At 39.4% G+C, this 23012-nt stretch overlaps 1 protein-coding gene across 1 annotated transcript in view; it reads left to right on the top strand.

Moving 5' to 3' along the window:
* Positions 1 to 23012, top strand: part of lrmda (leucine rich melanocyte differentiation associated) — a 239197-nt gene that overhangs the window by 205445 nt on the left and 10740 nt on the right. The window contains exon 6 of the mRNA XM_061745610.1: positions 1071 to 1155. Coding sequence (XP_061601594.1) covers positions 1071 to 1155 — 85 coding nt within the window. The remainder of the gene's footprint in view (positions 1 to 1070; positions 1156 to 23012) is intronic.

Genomic DNA, 23012 nt, shown 5'->3' with positions numbered 1-23012 from the left:
CTTTTCTTTGTTATAAAATTCAGCACGTTTGTCATTCAGCTGCCTTTGCTCACAATCAATAGCTCATTAAAGCTGTGGAGCCAGGAATCTTCGCACAAATTGATGTCATATTTAAATGATAAAACATTAAACTAAACAGATTTTAAAACGCAACTTGCATTCCATCCCTTAAAAGCATTGAAGACGGACCACTCCTTGCTATTAGTCAGTCTGCCTTCTCTTAAAGGAGCATTTCAAAGTGAAAACAACCCTAGATGTATTATTAGATGGTAAGGTGTGGGAACTTTCTTTAGGGTCCAAAATGTCGTGAATCAAGTTTTGAGTGAGAACACAATATGCAGAATATTTAAAATGGGTGTTTATTTGGGGTAATCAACCCATGTCAAAATAAATACCTTTTTTAAGCTAACGTCAAGACTGAAAAATATTGTTCCATTTAAGAAATAGTTGGATGGGGTCCCTGCAGTAAAACCTAATTAATTCTAACTTTGTGAGTTTACAAAAAGTGTATAGAAAAAACCCTTCGTACAGGTGTCTCGACACATGTCGAGTAGCAAATGTTACACTAACTACTGTCTACTAACTAGCTTGTTCCATATTAGGCATTTTCTGGTTCAAAATTCAATTTAAAAAGAAGGTTCATCTGCATTAGTATTTCAACTTCATGTCAGAAAGAATGGGTATCTCCATTAAATCCCCAAAAATGCATATTACGTGCCCATCAATGCTTACTCAGGCAATCTGCAGCGCAACTGAAAATTGACTGAAAAGTAGAAATAACCTTTCTTGCTGATTTGCATCATCGTGTCTTTCCTATTGCACATGTAGTAAATTTGGAGTATTAATAACAACTGATACCAAAAGTAACAAAGCTGTGCTTGTTTTCCATCTTTTAGTCGATCATGCTGCCGTTAGGGTGCACCTGTGTGTTTAGATATAGGCTTGGTGAACTAGGTCAGTGACCAAAATATAGTTTAATCTATTTGTCTGTATTGTTATACGTTTCACTTTGAAATGTGTCAATCTTCTTTTCGTTGAGATATATTCTTTGTTGGTGTTCTTTCTCCAAGTCACCAGGCGAGGAAGGACCTGAGGGTCGCCCACTGCCCTACACCCCTCTACCACGGGGATCCAGAGATGGCAAGAACCACAAAGGTAAAGGAAAAAAAGTTTGTTTTATCAAATGGTTTTATTATTAAGAAAGTAAGAACAGGAACTGTATGATTTCCCATCTGTAACCATGGCCCATGGATTATGTGGATGTGAGTCGTAACCCCTATGGGTGGAGTTATGAGTGGGAATCTGTTGAACTTAAGACTGAGTTGAACTTTTTTTTATCTTTTCTTATTGATCTCATCTCGTCTGTGTGATTTGTTGGTACTGAGAATAAATCTGAGTAATCTGTGTTACTCAGAAATGAATGTATGTGTGGGTGTGGGAGCACAGAGTGCATATACAAGATGAGGCATCCTTGATCTGTTGATACTAGACATTGATTAGGCCTCATATTGACCCAGTGTACCCAGATGATGTAATTATGTAGCAACTTCTTAACATCAAACGTTATACTGTTGGAAGAAAGCATCAGATTCATTAAAACGATAGAATGCTCTAAATTAATTGTGAAGGCCATCTACTGCACTTTCTCAGATGAGATTGGAGTAAAAACCACTGGAGCTCATTTCCTATAGAAAACCTTTCCCACATGTCAGTTTTTATATTTAAAAAAAGGTGTGTCTGTCAATTTTTTACTAGATTTTCTATGTACCAAAGTTGACTGTATTTACATCTGTTTATATGTTTGTCAGAATTTGTTTTAGGAATCTGGTAGGATTTTATTGACCCTTGTAGGAATTAGAGTTGGGTAGCAAAATATCAACAAAATATATTCAGTGGAGCTTCTTTATCATAAATAAACATCTGTTTTTTTTAATAACCTAATTTTAGTGGAAAATGCAGTTTAAATCAGGTTTCCGTTAGCTTTGCCTTACAGGTTTATTCATTTTTGAGTGCTATAAACAGTCATAAAAAGTTAAAAGTTGAAATTTAACTGCCTAAAAAAATCTATATAACTCAAAGTATATAACTCAACGTTTTTGGCTGTCTATGAAAATGCTAATCTGTCCTGCCCACAACATGTGACACTGCCCAGCCTGTCTCTGACAACGTAAACTCACTGCCTCACTACATGAATCCCGTTTCTAATGTTTGGGTAATTCATGAATGTTTGAACAAAAAAATCAATTCTCCTGAATTAGAAAATAAAGAAGCAAATTTATACAAGGTCTCATTCAAGTTAAATAGCAACAACATTAGCACTTCTCCTTGGTAATTAAATAATTAAATAACCATTTTATCTAAACAGTCATCCAGCGTGGTTTTGCATGAATAACTTCACCATCTAGTCATTTTGATACATCAGAGCCAAATGATGAGGAAAAAACTACAATTAAAGGTGTGTCATCTTCAGCTGAAGCTTTTGTTTCTTTTTTTTTTTTTTTAACCTTGTCTGCACACATAGTAATGATTGATACCATGCCGGTAAAAACCAAAGGCATATATATGTGCATTATTACTATATTTAATATATATACATATATATACACGCATACATATGCATACATACACATACAAACTCAGATTTATTTTTTTGGAGGGGGGGGGGGGGGGGGGTGACATCCACTGCCAATCCAGGGAGCAAGAACACACGGAGGCACACGTCAAGCACTGGAAATCTGCAACAAAAACCACAAACAAAAAACAAAACCAACACGGAGCCGACCAAAACACGAGCAGCAATCGACCCAAAGCTTTTGTTTCATATCAATTAATTCTCCTGCTCTATCACGACCAGAAGCTGCCAACTACGACCGTTTTTTTTTTTCCATCTAACTTGTGCTTACATCTTCTTTTAGCGTTTTTGTAGTTTCTTATTTTTTCAGTTGATCATATAGAACATGAAAATTAGCTGTTTAGACGCATGTAAGTAATCATGATGGGTTGTTCCAAAAATATACACCTCTAACCTGGACTTTTTAAAACCAATAATGGTGCTCTTCAAATTCAAAATCACAGTGCGTGCATTAATGACTGTTTTCGCTCAGTTTTAATTTACATAAAAAACATCTTATGGGCATCTGAAAAAGGTTAAAAACCTGACTATTATAGGAGGGGGCTTAAAGTTTAGTTAGTTTCATAATAAGTCCTACATTTCAGGTCTGCTCTAAAAATCTGCAATTACTGATTTTTTTTCAGTAATATAGCGTTTTTTTGTCTTTGTCTATTGTACTGTATTTATGACCATAAATCATAAAAGTTGTATTTCATTAAACACAATCTTAAACTAGCAATGAAAAAAAATGTGATATTATTGGCATCACAAATGCTGCACATGTATGAAGCTGGGTCATTTCGTTGTTTTCGGGACCTCAGGAGCCTCCTCATACTGGCTAGAAATATGGTCTTAGGTCTGGTTTAAGGTCTTTCCACCCTGACTTCATTTTTTGAGATCGTAGTCTCCACCCGTCTGTTGAAAAGATCACCACCTCGATGGTAACATGACTTATCAGTAGATGGTGGCTGCATGCTTATGTGAAGTAGAGCAAACCTACAGCCACTTTTATTGTGCCAAGGACAGATCTGTCCCATGAAAGCCAGGATGGTGGCAGCTCTCATCGCATGTAAGGATAGAGAGCCTTGTGCTTTGTCAAAATCAGACCTGTTAAGAGCAGCCCGTTTAAAGGTGAGGGGATCTGACATATGAAATATTCTCTCCCTCTGTCTAAGATCTGAGCAACAATGACAGTCTCCATTTGTTATTTTTATGATGCAGCGCTGCAGTCTTAGATAACACAGCCCTCATCTTCGCCCTTCACCTCCACTTCACGTCTTTGCCTGAAACCCCCCACCCCCGCTTTATTCCCCCCACATTTATTTACACTTCTTAAACATAGTTGAGTTTTCTTTATGTGTGGGAGATGGTCACAGTAAGTCCTCATTCAAAGAGAACAAAGCAATGCCAAAACAGTCCCGAAACAGAGAAAATGTTCCAGACAGTAGGTCCACAGTCTTTACAGAGGTAAATGCAATAGATAAACAATAGGAATGAAACAATATGCTGCATAATTGTATATAATTTAACAGTAAAACTCTTTTGTTTGTGTTGTGTTTTTCCTACTGTGAAATATTCTTTTTGTATTTCAGTCGTCATTTTGAGAAACCATACTCAGTATGCTACATAAGATAAAACCCACTTTTCAGTTCGTTCTTATTATCCAAATTATACAGTAATTGATCTTGACAGACGTTTAGTGGCTCCTGTTCTCTGCATGATTTCTGCAGTGGTATAAGATCATTACATCTCACACTGTACAATTTGGATCTGCAAGAATGGTATGTGCAGACTGCACGATGACGAGCCCCCCTGACTCCTAGCCTACGCCCTGATGTGGACAGATGTTTAGTTGTGTCATCGGCATGCGCTGAGAATAAACGGATAAAACATAAAAATGAACCGCTCTGCTGTAGTCTTTGTGTGTGCCGAAAATGCTTTAAAAAGGAAGTGGTGACAGAGGAAAACGCGGCCCCAGTCATGGTTAGGCAGAGCAAGCCAACTCTATGCAGAGCCTGCATATAACAATAATTAATATGTGTGATAACCATAGACTGTATCACGTGGCCCATAGGTTTCTGAAGAGCAGTTTTGAAACCTCTTTTTCTTCGTACTGGGTGCATTCATGTTGCCCCAACGGGAACACGTCCATGTCAGTCAAAGTTAGCTGTGGCTATCGGCTTCATGTAGCTGATCCCTGCTGCATGCAGCAAAGATGCTTTACAACCGAATATCCTGTTTCACATGTTGATTTGATGGCAAATTCAAGAATCACTGCTTTATTTAGCCGATATTGGATTAGGACAAACTGCTGAATGACAATTGATGATTATGGATGAGGAAGTGATAACCGCTAGCCACTGGCCCTGTCCATCATATTGGAGGTACATTTAATGCACACGCTATAACGTTGGACAGGCAACTTGGAATTATAATGAAAGATATTCTCACAATGGTCATCCTTCCCCTGCAACAGCTTATAGGCTATAATCATGGACTCTATACAGAGTACAAGAAGTTGAAGTCTTTTTAAAAGAGGAACAGGGAGGCTGTGTAGTTCTAACCTGAGTCCTGCAGTATCAGTCAGATGAGCAGCATTTCTGACATCACCCGGTTGGCTGCACAGAAAGAACCTCCTTCTCCTGCTTTCAGCGCTCTGTATCCAACCCCTCCATCGTGTCACCTGTGTGGAAGCCCCAGAGCAAGGATGCCAGAGGTAATTACAACAGCAAGGATATCCCAGAAAAGGGTAGCGCTGGCAGGTCATTGCCCAAGGAGGGAGGGATGGAAACCAAGGACAGAGCTCCTGTCTTGGTTGGTGGAGGAATTAACCTGGAGGAGACCAAGTAAAACAAAGCAGCAGAGAAAAGGGGGCAGGAGGAAAGTGCAGAGAGATTTGCTGCTTTGGTTGTAAAATCGAATCCATAATTTTACAGACTGAATTCTACATCTGACAGAAAGATCGTCAAAGCTAGTGGGAAAGAAAGTAAGGAAGGGATTACCCTTAAACAGTTGAAGAAGATGAGACTTTAAGATAGAAAACTATGAAAGAAAGACAAAAAGCAGGACAGCGTGCGTGCGTGCGTGCGTGCGTGCGTGCGTGCGTGCGTGCGTGCGTGCGTGCGTGCGTGCGTGCGTGCGTGCGTGCGTGCGTGCGTGCGTGCGTGCGTGCGTGCGTGCGTGCGTGCGTGCGTGCGTGCGTGCGTGCGTGCGTGCGTGCGTGCGTGCGTGCGTGCGTGCGTGCGTGCGTGCGTGCGTGCGTGCGTGTGTTTAAGGCCGTATACAGTCTGGCAGAGAGGCCTGAGGATCCTCCACTTCTGTCACCTTGACTCTAATTCTTTGTGCTGCTACAACTGCCAGCTCAACTCTAAATCTACCAGCCCAAAATGGAGTCCCAGCCTTGAGTACGGGTCTGTACCACACAGTTAACCCACAGCTGCTGACAAAGAGCATTCTTGTATATGATTGTGTCCATTCACTGTTTCAACCAGGGAGTCTCGCTGATTTAAACCTATGAAGAAGTGTTTGGAAAAAGAAAAAAAAGAGCAAAAAACAGCACATATGGATTCAATATATGGATGTGTGTGTGTATTGTTACATTAACGGCAAGTTGCATTGGCATAGAAAAGATGGGTAATGGGTGTGAGTGAATGCACAAAAAACTGTTAAAAAAGGAGCATTTTGGTTTTTACATTCAAATTTCATCCCACACTGTGCATGTATATGTTGACATGCACTGTTGCCCATACATTTCTAATATTTTTTTCTTCAGAAACATTCCTTTTTATTCTTCTTTTTATTTGCCAACAGTTCGTGAGGGGAGGTAAAATAATATGTTTTGTAACAACTTTTTGGCCAACAATGTATCTACGTATACATATGATATCAGAATGTAATTAGGACTGGATAAATGCGCTTGTATACTATCAAACATGGAGGATTTCACCCCAAGTCCAACACCATGAGGCTCTACACGAAGCAAAGGCATGGAATCCAGTGATTAGTGAGTATCAAGGCCACAATCCAGGGAAAAACAACAAAGATCCAGGAATACATCAGAAGATGCCCCACCCCCAATGATGAACTATTTAGTGTTAGGTGTTAGGAAAACACCCAAAAACAATGCTTTGATTGTATACCCCATTTTTGGAACACAGAATCTCACACTCTCATCCATTTTTCCCTAAAGGAAGCTGTAATGTGGAATCAGTTGATCAAAAAACGTGTCCACCGTCTTTCTTTCCGGAGAACTCGCCAGCTTTTCTGCACAAATCCGATGTACGGTTTCCTCCTTGTGAAATACAATTTCAGGTTACATTTCAGGATGCAGTGGCGGACTGCTGTTGAGTGTCTGTTTTTTCAAAGCATTCCTGAGCCCATTTGTCTATATTGATCACAGTGGCATAACGTTTCTCTTGCCGTTTCTCCTGTGGGGTTGAGGGTCACATGCATTCAACAGTGACTCCTAGACCTTGTTGTTGTGCACTAAATTACATCCAAGACGATGACCCTCAATGACAATGACCCCCTTACTTGTGTATTCTATAACTTACTGATATCACATTCTACCTATTTCTAGTGCTTGGTTATTCAAATAATTTCATCAAATCAGTCAGAAAAAGAATTTCCTTCATACATAATATATATGTTATCATTTAAACTAATTACAGGCTAAATCCTTTGCTAGGTTTTATAAAGCTTAACTTAACTTTTCTGAAAAGTGGGTTTGCATTGCTACATTTTCTTTTTTTTAGGATAACACATTTTTAAGAGAAATGTACAAGTTTAATTCATACCTCTTTCTCTGAAGTATGAAAAATAGATGCTTAAGACTTGTTTTACATACACACACACACACACACACACACACACACACACACACACACACACACACACACACACACACACACACACACACACACACACACATACATTTTTTTTTCTATAACCTTCTACCAGCAGAGTAAATGGACAAGAAAAAAATCTACCTTATGGCACAATTCAGGGTTGTTGTAATTCCCGTTGTTCTGGGCCTGCTTCCAGCTACTTGGTATGTATGTATCTTTAACAGCGCATGACCGTTATTAAAATCCCAGGAGAAAATAAGCCTTCAAAGCTAAAAAAAAAAACAAATACAAAATAAAACCCTCAGTTCTGATGACCCCCATGGGGAACCTCACATTTGTTTTAGAGCTTGGCTTTCCTTGGATGTCGAGGTGACCCCCCCACCCCCCCTCCAAAAAAAAAAATTAAATGGAGCAACGGGAACAGATCCAAGCAAAGAGTAAACTGTTTTACAGTTGCTGCACAACAAATAAACAAACATCTGGAAGCATTCAGCGCAGCCCATTAGAAGGGCTTTGGGCTTTGCCAAAAAGGGGTAAATGATGAGGAATGGGCTGTCGAGAGGCTGGTGGAGACAGGGGAGAGGCCAGATGACGGAGCTGTGGGTGCTAAGCACTGCCTTTTAGAGCTCAGCTGGGCTCAGAGCGATCTACACCTGCTGCTATCTCCTCCTCCCCTCTTCTCCTGCACCAGACATCTGGATGGGATACATGACTAATGGATGACTAAACTGCTGGTGTTGAAACTTAGCTGTTGTCATTATGAAGGAAAAGGTTGTTGGTGTGCCTGATGACTTAATGCTCTTCCACAATGCACATAGTAAAACAAAAAGTGAGTTTGACGGCTTTAAAAGATGTTAATGTGTCAAAGCAGAAATACAGTTCCCCTGATATGGAGTCTGTTGGTTGTTGCTTGTATATGAAACAAAGATGAATGTATTGTTTATAACTGCAGGCATTAAGTGCCTGATATTTTTTCATGAGGTCTTGTTTTTGATTTTTCATAAATGAGCACATGTGCTGCTGGTTAGGGAATTTTTTCAGTGAATTAATTGATTCATTACCTCAGACATCTGTTTCTTTACTCTGCTGTGTGACAGTACGCAGTTGTTTTCCATGCTTACCTTGAGTGATACCTCATCTCTGTTTGATGTCACTCTGTAGTTAGATGAAACATCTCATCATTCTCCTGACAATCATCCCATTCTGGTTTGGACTGCCTTGCCATGTTCCATGACTATGGAAACGTCCTCTCAGGAGTTTGGTGAGAAAAGACAGAGCACCTTCGACATCTCCCTTTAGACAATATGTATGTGTTCTGCAAAACGTTTCACTCAGCCTCGTAATGATTATACCAGCAGGATCTGTCCCCTGATAAACATCACTCTTAAACACAAAGACTCTCGCTGGCCCCCTCACAACGAAAATGAGCCATATGGAAAGAGCAAAGTGTAAGCTTTTCCTTCTGAATCTCCCCGAGCGTCCTTTTGCTGAGATGCTTTCTGTAAACTTTTGCAGGAAAGGAAACTATAAATGATGTGTGTGCTCAACAACTTTGACAAATGACGGAAGATGAAATATTGTTACAGAGAATGATATATACAGATTTGCCTGCCAGCAATACACTGAGCCTCTGCAGCAAACTCCAGTGCATTAATAATGTGAAGACATGGCCTTCTTCCCAGGTAGTGAGTTCATAAAAATGCTTCTCAAGAACTTGTCACTACGTGAAGGTTTTATTTCCTTGCAGTTTTTGCCAGTTGTTGAACTTATGGGGTGTCCAAGTTTAGCATTTAATGACTTTGTGTGTTGTTGACATCTCAGATAATGTCATGTAAATCACTATAAAGCCATAAAAGCTGGAAGCTCAAACAGGAACTGAAGACAGATGTTGCCAAGATACACAGAAGAACAAAGTACCATACAGGTGCAGTACACATAAGAGCATTTCTGTTCTCTGGCTTGTTGTGCTTAAATGCATTTCAATGGGAAATAGTTGTGCTTCTTTTTTTGCTACATTTAATAAACCACTATCATGGGCATTTACTTTTCTGGTTTTAATTTCTTGCATAGAATCAACTTACACTTGTGAATTTGTGCAGCCATTAATAGCAACAACTTGCAAACAATTGCTGAAAAAGTGTAGCTTTAATTTTAATGTGCTAAGACATGTTAGGCCCGCTTTAAAGACTACAATACTACTACGTAGGGCTGTTCGATTAATCGATTTTAAATCGTAATCGCGATTATGTAATTAGAACGATGTTAAAACGTGAAAATCGTAAAATCGATTTCACTTTTTTTTTTTTTTTTAACCTTGTCTGCACACATATTAATGATTGATGGAAATACCTCTCAATACCTGCGACAAGTGCCCCATCGGAGAGGCTCTTTAGTGTAGGAGGGGGCGTTGTAACATGCCACCGGGCATCCCTCAAGCCAGATGCGGTAGACCGGCTCGTGTTCCTTGCAAAAAACTTGCAAATGTGAATAGCAAATGTAATGACTGACATTACACACCTCTACCTCCTTCATGGGTTGCATTATCATTTAGCATGCAAAGACCCAGTTTAGTTTAATTAGAAAATGTCTTGTTTCATTTAATTGGAAATATAACTTACTGTATGTTTGCAAGTGCTGATTTGCTGATTTTTTTTTTTCAGAGATAAAACTTTATATTTTATTATATTTTTTTAAACTTAAAACAGAGTTTTGCACTTTATTCATTCATTTTTGGTTTAATAAGAGCAAAGTTTGCACTTTAAGCCCAATGGGGCAAATGTTCAATAAAAAAACAGCATATTTGAAATCATTTCTTTGCCTTTTGTCAATTCACAAAATAATCGTAATCGTAATTGAAAATCGGATTTTGAGAGAAAAAAATCGAGATTTTATTTTTGGGCAAAATCGAACAGCCCTACTACTACGCTATGATAAAAAAAATATAAATAAAAATCATAACAATTTTCACTTCTATTGTGTATAAGATGACCCAAAGTGACCCATAGAGGACACCACAGATTCTGCTAGTTTGCTTTCTGAACGGCTATCATTATGCCTTTACAGTACGTACCAGTCCAAAGAATGCTAAGCATTTTTGGTCAGGGTTCCACCCACTCAACGGGATTTCTGATTGTAAATATATAACATGTTTGATATTTAAGTTGGTGTTGCTCAAATGCTCTGTCAAATCAATACATCCCTCTTGGAAGACTTCAGCCTGCAGGAAAGCGTGATGAAGTAATCTGAACAATGATCGAGATTATCTGTACTTTAACTAGGATTTTCTCAAGGAGAGAATTTGGGAAAACAAGGCCAGTTGCCTTCTAGTGTAACTGTTTTAAAATTCTGGTTACAGTCAGCAAAAATATTCGATTCGAAATTGTTGAATGCTGCGATCCTACAAAGTAGATTGTGAAGAAAATAACTCTGCCCTTGACCTTGACCTTGACTGAAATGTTTAACCTTTGAACTATTGAACGGGGGGGAGTGGTAGTCTAGTGGCTATGGGCTTGAGGTTCAAGCCCCAGAATGGCAACCAAGATGAACCACCTTGTGCCCTTGAGCAAGGCCCTTAACCCTAATTGCTCCGTGGGCAAAATAGTGTGTTTGTTCTCTCAGTTGTAAGTCACTTTGGATAAAAGCATCTGCTAAATGGTAGTAGTAGTATTACTGATATTATTATTACAGTAATATACTGTATAACATTATTATAAATTGTACCGTTACAGAGTATTATTATAAAATACAATTTGGCATAACACATCATTGTTGTTTTAGGCCTGGTATAAAAAATAACTGTACTTACAGTATTCAACCACTTTTTTACTTTTAAGCATACATACTATACTTTATTCCTGCAATCCAAATAAACATGGCTTATACATCAAAGTAACTTTAAGGTTGTTATTATTCATTATTATAAATAATAATGATTATAACTATAACTTTAAAAAGTAAGTACTCACTATTTAATTGAATTTATGTGTCTGTGAGTTTAGGGAGAGAATAAAATATGGATAGTGATTGCTAATATTTTTTTAGATAATCATTTTTTTGACCTGAATTTGAACAGAATAAAAAAGAGCTATAAGATTCAGTCACTGTTCAGTCAATCATTTTTTTGGCAGTGCAACCACTGCCTCTCCACATCACAGCACATCTGAGTGGAATGTATTTCCCTTGTATAGGACAGGCCCTTTTTCCTTTATCTGAGTCAGATGATGTGATATTATTCCTCCCTAGAGTGGATTGGCTCAGCGACATGAATATCCATTTAAGCCGGCCTATAGAGATGGATGAGGCGAGAGGGGAAAAGGCAGACTGGGTCTGCAATCCCTCACCGAGGCTTCACATGCGAACACTCCACTGTTTGCATCCAAAGTGATGAGAGCTCATTTTTCGGAGGCGGGCCTGTCCTTGTTATTACTAGCCCAGGAAATCACCTCTATGTTTTCTCCTTCAGAGGCAGGCTAGATTAAAATGCCAAGATAACCTCCTCAACTTCCATGACAGGTTGTGCTGCCAAAGTCTGACGAGTCGGCTCTAAACTGCTTTGAGAAAGCTGCCTTCCACCAAGTGTCATTATCTCTGCGTTACGGAATGGCACTCCTCTCGCAGTGTGTGAATAATTCTGTTTGTGCCAGGTTTGTGGAAAATATCAGTGACGCTATTGTTTTTTGTTTTTTTATTTTTTACCTTTTGATGTAGCTGAAAGAATCTCCTGAGTGTCTTCAGTTCTTAAACTGATGTTGGGCGAATACAACAGAAACTTTAAGTGGAAAGATAGGCCTGTCAATTTATGAGCTATTCCAAGATATGTGTTTGTTAGTTCCTTTACTTCTGGTATAAAATTAAATTTGTTTCTCTGTGTGATATTCTCCCTTAATAAGGATCGTATGAGTTAAAACGTTGGAGCTGGTTTGACTGAAGGACTTTCAGTAGTTTTATTATGAATAGCAGAAGAGTTCACCGATTAGGGATTCTCTGTATGCGAGCAACTTGAAGTCACTACACAAATTGAGAAGCATATTTTCTGATGAAAGTTTAACACTTTTCCAGTCCGCTTGGAACAGCCATACTTTGAAACAACTTCTTTTTTCACCCCGAACCAATAAAACAAAGAAAATTTAAGGAAAAAGAAGAAAAAAAGGAAAAGTTGAGCAATTTTCTCAGTGGAAGAACAGGAGCCTCCTAAATCTTTTCAAACCAAGACCACTGCAGACAAACCCTCTTTATTCACAAAGATACAAACCCAACTGGACTGACCCGGGAAAACTTCCTTTGTCACACACAGATGTAAGTTTGTTGGCTGCTTCTCCAAATGTGTCCGACAGCTAAACAAAGACACGACTTTCTGCCAAACAACACCCAGCCCTCTTGGAAAAACATAGCGCTGGTGTTCTGAACCTTGGTCTACTTCCCAGTTGTGCTGGTCCTTCTCAGGAAGGTAGCAGTACATAAAACATCAAAAGTGGATTGGACTGCTGAAATCAGCTCAGATTTTTACGCAGCAATATTCACTTTCAGCTGTGATTTGTAGTTGTGGTTTAGGACAACTGAGATTCAGTCTGTGCTTCTAAGCTGCTTTCACTGCTGCTTTGATTACTGACAGTGACATGCAAAACATGGGCCTGGACAGAGGCGACTTATGCAGGCCCCAAAATCCATATTTTCTTTGTAACAAAGCATTCAAGAGGTGAATTGAAAATGATGGTGATACAAAACAAAAAATGGAGAGACCTCTTTGTAAAGGAATCACACTGATAATGACTGACTTGCCCTTCAGGAGCCACAGCAAGCTTATACTTGTTGTATAATGTTTTATCTTGCTACGCTGTCAGGGTTTCACCCTTCCGGTTTTATTTTGAAGCCCTGTCCTGGTGTTTAAGTTCTGATTTGACCTTCCTGTTTCCCATCTGCCCTGATCGTCTGCACCTGTGTCTCATTATCCCTTGTGTATATCTAGTCTTGTCTTTCCCCTGCTCCCTGCTGGTCCGTACGGTTTGCTCTCTCCATATTCTCCTCGTCAGGTTTTCCTAGTTTTCTTATTCATGTTTATGTTCCGTTTTTTGATCCTGCTCAGCAGCGTTTTTGGTTAAGTTTAAGAGAATAAATCACAGTTTTCTGGAACTCCTGCCTCCTGCTCTCCTGCATCTGGGTCCTCACTAAAACCATTCCTGACATACGCATATTGGCAGACATGGCATGTATTACTTTTAATGCACATTTTAAGAAACAATGTGGGAATAAAATGTAGGCTATAACACATTAATTTCCTTAAAACATTGTTAGAATTAAGGGGATTCTGTCTAAACAAGACATGGAAAAACTTATTCATGCATTCATTTTCAGTAGGTTGGATTATTGCAATGGCATCTTTACAGGCATTAACAAGAAATCTATCAGGCAGCTGCAGCTGATCCAGAGTCCTTACAAACACAAGGAAACTGGACCATATTACACTGGTCATGAAATTGCTGCACTGGCTTCCAGTGAGTCAAAGGATAGAGTTTAAAACCTTCCTGCTGGTCTACAAAGACCTGAATGGTCTTGGACCAAAATACATGCTGGATCTGTTAGTTCCTATGAAGCTCCCAGACCCCTGAGGTTCATCTGGATCTGGTTTGTTGTGTGTCCCAAGAACCAGAACCAATCAAGGTGAGGCAGCGTTCAGTTATTCTGCTCCTCACCGGTGGAACAAACTTCCTGTAGACCTGAGGTCTGCTCCAACTGTCAGCTCCTTTAAATCAGGCCTGAAAACATTACTGTTTACTGAAGCGTACTCCTAAATTAAATACTTATCTGTTGTACTCTACTGCCCTTTTTAACAACTTGTGCTTTTTATTATTAGGGCACGAGCACTGACAGTGCGAAGGCCCTATTGTATCTGTTCTTCTTGTTTTTATCCTCGTTTTTCTTCCAACGAAAGGAGGGCCTTTTTGCCCCCCTAAACATGCCCCAAAAGTCACCAAATTTTGCACGCAAGCCAGGCCTGGCGAAAAATTTTATATTTAATGGTTTGCATTAATGGGGGTGGCCTAATGGCTCAACAGCGCCCCCTAGAAAACTTTGTGCCTCAAGCCCCACAATACGGTTTGACGTACGAAAATCGGTACACACCTGTATCATGTCGCAACTTAAAGAAATGTCTCTTGGCGCCATGGCCGAAACCGAACAGGAAGTCGGCCATTTTCAATTAATCGTCTATCGTGCGACGATAGACGCCAAAAAGCAACCCCCCCCCCCCCCCCCGCCTTCATCTGATTTGATTATATTTTCTGGCATAACTTTTGAATGGTTTGACATAAAGAGTCGTGGGTGGTGTCATCGGACTCGGTTTTGATTCCTGGACCATAATTGCCCTTCTTCTGATTGGTCCATATTTGATAGTCCCTATTCTCTGCCATAACCTTTGAACGGGTTGTGATAAAGACATGTGGGTGGTGTCATCAGACTCGGTATTGAAGGACCCGACGTCCCAGCAAAATGAGCACAACAGAGAAGTTCAGAACAGCACACAGAGCACACACTGAAGGCTGATTTATGGTTCCGCGTTACACCAACGCAGAGCCTATGGCATAGGGATCGCCGTAAGGGTGATTTATGGTTCCTCGTTACACCAACGCAGAGCCTATGGCATAGGGATCGCCGTAAGGCTGATTTATGGTTCCGCGTTACACCAGCAGAATGGTGCGCATCGCCTTGTACCCTACGCCGTAGGCTACGCCGTAGCCGTGCCTCCAGAGCCTGGGGGGGGGGGGGTTACACTGGGACAGTCTGAGCCGAGGAGGACCCGTGGGAAGCGGACACGGGGGCTGGAGGCAGGCTAGAGACAAGTGCGCGCATGGACGGGGGCGTGGGCGGACTGGGTCTGCGTGGGCGGGGCTTAAAATGAAGGCATCTGATTGGTTCTTTCCCCCCTGCCAAGCCTCTGGTCCTCTGACCAATCCGTTTCATTCGGAGCGCAAATAACAGATTGGTCAGAGTTTTTACAGCATTAAAGCTGTCAGATAGGTCAGATTTTTTTCTTTCCTTTTTCTGAACACATTATTCACTGGCTATTCTCTGGATGGAAGGACCATTTCACCCAGTATAACAATAAACGTTTTTGAATACGATCACAGACTATACCTTTTAAGGCATTAATGGTACACCTCAGGATTGCTGTCTTTACATAAACTTCTTATATACTCTGTTTCCCATCTAACATCACAAGATATTACATAATGTGTCCCAAACGTTGATAGTATCAAATGTATTTACTCCCAACCTGGATGTTCATAAACATAAAGATAAAGACTTACCGTAATTCCAGAGGGAGCCTTGCCAAGATATTCACCTGCAGTTCCAGCTAATGTGTCCAGCCTGTTTTCTTTTTGTTCAGTTTTTTGTTTCATCTGATCCTCAGTTTATATGGTGGGTGCAATGTTGCTGTCAACCATAGGAATGATGGGCAATACTACCAAAGTAATGATCATGGTACAAAACAACACCTTTGTTCTTTAAAACATTATGTAATCATGAATAATCAAACAAAGTTTTGTCACAAAGATGTTACCTGACTAAGCAGTTTTGGGAGAAAGCCAAATTTTGCTGGAGAAGTGCTGCAGGAGCTCAACAGGGAGGGATGCATAAAATTATTATTTACAAATTATTACAGTTTCACATGTTTGACAAAATAATGCCGATGTAATACTTAAAATGTAACTAAGTTAGAAAATAAAAGAAAATGTTTAGAGTATTAATGCTTGAACTCATCAGTGAGTCCTGAAATGTCAAATACACTAACACACAAGTGCCCTGGACACACACCTATTGCACTGAGAAGAGCTGAACTCATCTGTCAATTACGGTAAGCTCCACTGGGCCTTTGTCTAAACTGTTTCAGATGCTGGATTCACTCTGGTAAATCCAGTAAACTATTGTCAACAGCCTCAGCATCAATATACTTCTGGGAGACACTGAGCGGTGATGTCTGAACACAAACCACTGTCTGAGTATCAGCATAGCTCACATCAGGTGGCATTTAAATGATTCATTGCACCACAATGTGTGAAAATATTGTCCGGATTTTCAGCTTTAACAAGAACAGAAGGCCATTATCCCATGTCTGGGGATTCCAGAGGTATGGATGTAAGCTATTTAGCTTTAGAATCACTCAGCAGCTGAATATACCATGTCAGAGGTGAACCGAACGCACAGTGATACAGATTTTATGGGTCATCTCGTCCTGCTCTTTTTCAAAGTCTATAGGGTCAAATAGATATGAATGTCAGAGTTTTTTTTTTTTTTGCCTTTAAAGATATACAGTATAAGTGGAGTGGAGGTACAGAGGAGGTGGGTCTTCTTATGGGTCAGAGGTGGCTCAAAATGTCGGCTCAACTAGAATGAAAAGAGCAAGGTCACTGAAATGCTCGCATAGCCGAAACAACCTTTTAATATGTCACTTTGATTTGCTTATTAAGTCTTTTTAAACAAATAGAGCAGGTTCCTCTGTCGTGATAATGTGAGTGGACAAGTTATTTCACAATCATAATCTGATCTGAAATAATTTCTGGCAGTTTATGTTGCTGCAGGGCAAGATGATTGATTTTTCTTCCTCTAATTCATACATTTATCCATATTTCTTGTCATTTAAAGGCATCTTATCACACCTGTGATTTGCTGTTTGTGAATTGGTGACATAAGTTTGATTAGCAGCAACTCTCTAATTAGCCTTTCTGTTTTCTGTGCAAGCACTTTGTTTAATTCGTTTCTCACACATTACTCCTATATTTTGGCTTTTCATATACACATAATGACACAATATTGCAATATTGGAGGTTGTTTTCATCTCATTTTTAACACCTGTCAATGAAAGGATGACTTTTATCATTGTTTTTATTATTATAATAAAAAATTGTAATATTAGTATATGTCACACCTTAGAATGTAATCAAGTTATATTTTGTTTTGACATGACTTTATATTCCTTCCAGTTATATAATATGGATGTATTTGGCCCATATGCTAAAGCATGAAATATTAAGAAAAAAAAGATGAATATTACTTATAATGAATATTATAAGATTGGTTAGAAGATTGGTTGAACAAAGAATGCTATATTGTGTGTCCCGTATGTCTGTGTTTTGCCTCATTCCATACTTTCCCGAGCTTGTCTTATCTGGGGTTGACTTTCATTCCTGATCAAGTAAAGCCTGTGCGCAGCATCATTTCAGGAAACTGTTTTAATAAAAACTATGAAGTATTTTTTTTTTTCGCCAAAGAATTGAACATTTTCCTTGTGTGTGGAGTTGAATGCCTGCAGAGCCTCTTAAGAAATCAAAAATATGTTTTCTCACTTGGCACCATTATCAAGAGTTAACATATAACCTTTGGCAGCATTGCCAAACCACTCCATGCCAGCATCTTCTGCTACAATAAGTCAGAGTTAAGCTTCGGACTGCTGAATAACAGAAATGAGGCGAAAGAAATGTTACTGGATGAAGTGAAACAAACATATCCAGCGGTGAGGTTTCATGTTTGTTTGTTTCTGCTATGACCCTGTATTGGAGTGTTTCAGGGCTTGCCAACTGTTCTTTTACCCTTTGGTCCATATTGCTGTTGAATAACATACAATTTTTACTTTTTTTCTATATTTTATTTGTCCTTTGATTGTACCCTCCTCTTAAACAAAGATGTATGGTGAAGGGTACCACCAAGATTATCCTTTTTTTTTTCTTTATGTGGCAATACCAGAGAAGAAATGAAGATGTTAAGATAACCTTGGAGAGGAAGTGATAACTCCGCCACGGGCATATGTCCTTCCTGTTATCTCCAAACCCCCTGCGACATTTGGATTTAGGAAGAGCTCAGTGTTTGTGCAACACTTGAAGTTTATACTGCATACCCCCTCATACCCCCCCTTATTTGTTAGAAATTTCTTCATTGCTCAGCTTATATTTTGATATGTTGTTAGCCATCAGAGTTATGGCAAGGTAATCCTGAAAAATACGATGGACAAATCAAGGGCATTAGTGCTGTGATGTGCAGTTGATAATATTTGGCTTCATTAATTCCCATGCCCTGGGATGACATCCCGCCCCTATTAGGTTTGAAATCTCATCCCCTTCGACTCTATACCTCAGCTGTGGCTCAACCAAGCAGCCAAGCAGATAATACGCTCTGAGCTCTGAAACATGTACCATTATAATTAGCTTTGTCAGGTCCTAGCCCTTACAACCCTCATGCAGATAATATGATAATATGTCTTCATAACCGGCTGACCTTACATGCTCAATATTTCTCCCCTTATGAAGATTACATGTCAATAAAGTAATTGAGTCCCGGGGTGTGTGGCAAGTGAAGATTTAGGTTATTGGACTTTTCGGGGCAGTGATGTACGAGCGTTATTATTCTACCTGTCAGGAGATGTGCAAGGGCTGAGGACAGTCCGAGAGTGTCAGGGAAAAGGCGAGGTGAGGAGTGAGGGTGGGGGGGACAGAGATAAGGGCAGAGAGGAGAGGGAGGGAGTAGGAAGAATTAACGTGGACCAAAGAAGGGGCGAGAATAGGAGAGAAAGGGAGACGGAAATGAAGAGGAGGTAGGTGGAAGACTGGGCAGAGCACAGGAGGCAAGCTCATTTCTCACAAGGAGGGACAGATCCACACTTAATCATACCCTCATACCTTCATCTCCCTGTCCCCTTCCTTAATCTCTGCATACGAACAGGGGATATATCTTATTAATTAAAAGAAATGGAGTTACTGTGGAGCCATCCATCTGAAGGGGACACAGGGAGGCCAGAGGGGCATGAAATATACTACACAACACAAACCCATCATCACCTCAGCCTCACATCTGATTGGCTGCCGTGGGTTCATTATTTTAAATTCTGGTCGGCAATGACAGCGTGTAATTCGACACAAGCATCATTTTAAACTGAATGTAGTGTCATCAAAATTAATTTTTCATCACTTCAGTATCAGATGTTTTACAAGGATGATCACCTTTGTAATTGTTACAGCAGTTACTGTTCCTTATATGCACTGTCATTATGATTAGTTAATGACTCTTAAAAATAATCTTACATGAAATATTGTGTGATGTGAAAATAATAGCTTCAAAAAATTCCCTCCATACATATATAAAAAATACTATTTACCATTACAAATGGTCCAGTGTCAGATAGTCAACTTATTTTCAATTTCAAGCCCTAAGCAAAAATGTTCAAAGCAGTATACATATGAATTGATGAATATATTATTTTTATTTTACATCTTTTCAAACAACGCACCCCTTCAGGGTAAACAAGATGCATGGTATATGGTCATGTATAGTTAAATGTATCTGAATAACGAACACAATGTACATGTGTGTCACCTTATGATTTCCAAATGCTTTACTATTAATGGACCAGGCAAGAAACATGCCAAACTTCAGCTGAATTCTTCAATAGCACTGTCACAATGACAGATTTTATTTGAGCACAAGTTATAAAGAAAAATATTGTGCAATAGATAAAGTTATACTCTGTATAGCACTCCAAGAGCAATAAACTTTAAATTATTCAAAAGATAATACTCATATTCCTTAAAATTGACGACCCTGCTCTATTAAAAACACATATAACATTTTAATCATTTCAAAATCCTCAAAGTTGAAAGTTTATTTGGACCAGAGCCTATCTATCTATAACCTATTCTAGGTTGATGATGATGTCATACGACCATGCATATCCGTCATTTTCAATAATGTTACAGTTTTTATTTTGGCATCATTTAAAATATTAGGAAACATTTTCTCTGTTTCAAAATACTTTTCTGATAAATCCAGTTTCAAATTTCAAATAGCCTACCTATGATTCACTCGTCTATTGTTACGCCATAAAAATCAATCAAATCAAAATTTCACCATGTAGAAATTTCATTTTCAAATAAAGATATTAGCTTTCCATATCACTAACACTCGAAAAGTACCATATGGTAGAAATATAAATGCCTTGGCTAAATACTTTTTCATGTCAATGCGCTATATCTATCAGTGCTGCAAACGCATATAGTCATTTCTGCTTCTTTTACTCTTTTTCTTGCCACATTTAGTGACAAATTGTTCTAAATGCCACGTGTCAAAGGTACCATTTTGCCCATCATAATTTGACTGTCAGTGCTGGAGACAGAGGAAATGGGATGTGAAAATGAGCGCTGGTCGATTGAGGTCCAACAATGACGGCTAGACACATTTTCAGCCGTGAAAGAGACGGATGCAGAGGACACACAAAGGCATGGTGGAAGAGCATGTTAAAGGATATTTTACCATGTCCCTTTAGATTAGGCCAAGAGATTGATATCTTCCAGTCAGATGAAACCCTGATGTGAGTGATCCAGCCCCTCCATCATTGTGACATGCCGCTCTTGGCTAACGCTCATCCATGTTGATGGGCACACCCCATGCCACGAGGGCCTTGGCTAACATACACACCTTCCTTTCTCTGTCTGCCTCACTCTGCCATTTCTGTTCTTTTATTTCTATTGCCCTTCTCAACTGTTTTCTGTCACCATGTCATGTCCAATCAGTGTTTGGCTGGCCACGCACTCAGTGGGGCAGGCAGGGAGCAGGAGCCCCAGGTAGAGAAATGCCTAACAGGCGTCAGGATGGCCACTGAAATGACTCTAATAATGTTTTTTTTGTGTGTGTGTTGGGGGGGTGCAGACTGGCCAGTCAGTTAGCAGGGCCAGAATAGGAAGTAATAAGTGTTTGGTGTCTGTAGGCGAAGGAAGTGTGAAGGGGCATAACCAACCCCGCAGCCAGTTAGGTTTTGAGGGTGAAGACTGTGGAACAGGATGTCAGATAAGTATTGATATGTGTCACCCTGGAGGTCGGCAGGCTGTTTGTTTAAGAGAGTGTGTCAGAGTGGTAGCAGCCATGCAGTAATTGATGTCTAGATCAAAAGTAAAGCTAGAGGACAACTTTCTGTGCATGAAAGGCAAGAGATTTGTGATACAAAAATTGTTAATAGCAGTGTTGTGACTCAAAGGCAATACTGCAGCACATGACTAAATTATGAGTAGATGTTTACATGCGAGTGTAAAACTCAAGCAGCAGTTACTCTCACGGCTAAATTTGCTCGACATCTTTGATTTAATGGAAACTGCCACTGACATGCAGTGAGGTGCCATTCTGTCCACTGATGCGTGAAGTCCATCATTGTCTGTGTAGTTGAGTTTAGTTAACATGACACAGCGGCTGACATTGTTTTAGAGCTAGCAAAACACTGTCATTGTTATGTCATTTATCTTTTGCTTGCCAATTTTCGATGTGCTTCACGCTGAACGCTTCACTGAATGCTCCTGGCTTTTTGCAGTTGGCATGTTTGAGTGTCCTCTAAGTATATGTCAGCCCCTCCACACACTTTAAACCCAGCACTTTCCATTGATAAAGCTTCAGCTGTCCTTTCTGTTATGGCTATCTGGTATAAAGCTACTTTCCTTTGAACAGTTTTTTGTGGTTGTAATTGACCTGACAACGGGGTTCATTATGAAGTCCCTTTCATGCTGTTTTGCCTGATAATTATTATTTAATGTGTTCAGATGGAGAGCATCATTAATTCATCCCTTCCTCCAATGTCAAAGAGATGAACAGTGAAGTTATCACTCTTGTGATTAATATTATGCTCTTTTGTTATTGAATCCTGTCCCAGTGATTAAACCTTCATTGAGTGACTCACCAGCCGCTCTTATTAACGGCACCATTAGTGAAAACAGTAAAACCTCTAATTGCAATTTTCACTTTTTCCTTCTATTTTGGTCGGAGGTTTAAACCACTTATCTGTGCTTTTCTTTTAATTAGAAATCCTGGGTGTAATGAAGAACACTATCGATCAGTGTCATGCCGTGCGGTGTGAATGGATAGTGATTTGTGATCCACATGTTAACGAAGAAAATGAGCGTTTATGATTACTTGCGTCATTAGTGGCTTCATGTGCCCTTAAGGGTAGATGAACTCCAGCTGTAAATAATCAGCTTGTCACTGTTGTACTTAAAGGAGTTGTTAAGGTTTTTTTTAAAGTTGCGTATTGACAATATAAGATGCTTGACGAAGCCGATTCAAGGGTACTTGGGACTTTTTAAACCAATCAAGACCCCCACCTTAAACCACTGTCCTCTTATCTTCAGGCTCCAGGGCTACTGTAACTACTGTTCTCTGGCTGTGTGGAATAAATGTCACTGAAATTAATTTCACCATTTTTTTTCCCGTCAGACCCCCCACAACGGTAATCTGTTTCTGCAGCTACAATATACCACTCTATGTGCCCCAGAATTCAATTTTCATCTTATTCTCATCAAATGAAATTGAGATATCTGGCAGACATTTTTCTGGTTGTAACCGAATTTACCCATCAGTCAACAGTTCTGTAATCAATTTGAAAATTTTTATTATTATTATTTAGTGTTTTTTTCTGTTTTTTTTTTTTGGTAAACAAGACATTTTTACAAAAAATCTGAAAATGCTTTAAAACCATAAAATAAAGCATGTTCTATGCATTCCATATCTTCCCATGACTATTTTATTATATA

The sequence above is a fragment of the Cololabis saira genome, chromosome 17 (genome assembly GCF_033807715.1).
Source record: "Cololabis saira isolate AMF1-May2022 chromosome 17, fColSai1.1, whole genome shotgun sequence".
In the NCBI taxonomy this organism is placed as follows: domain Eukaryota; kingdom Metazoa; phylum Chordata; class Actinopteri; order Beloniformes; family Belonidae; genus Cololabis; species Cololabis saira.
The sequence above is the reverse complement of the archived record's forward strand: the minus strand, read 5'-3'. Positions and strand labels throughout refer to the sequence as shown.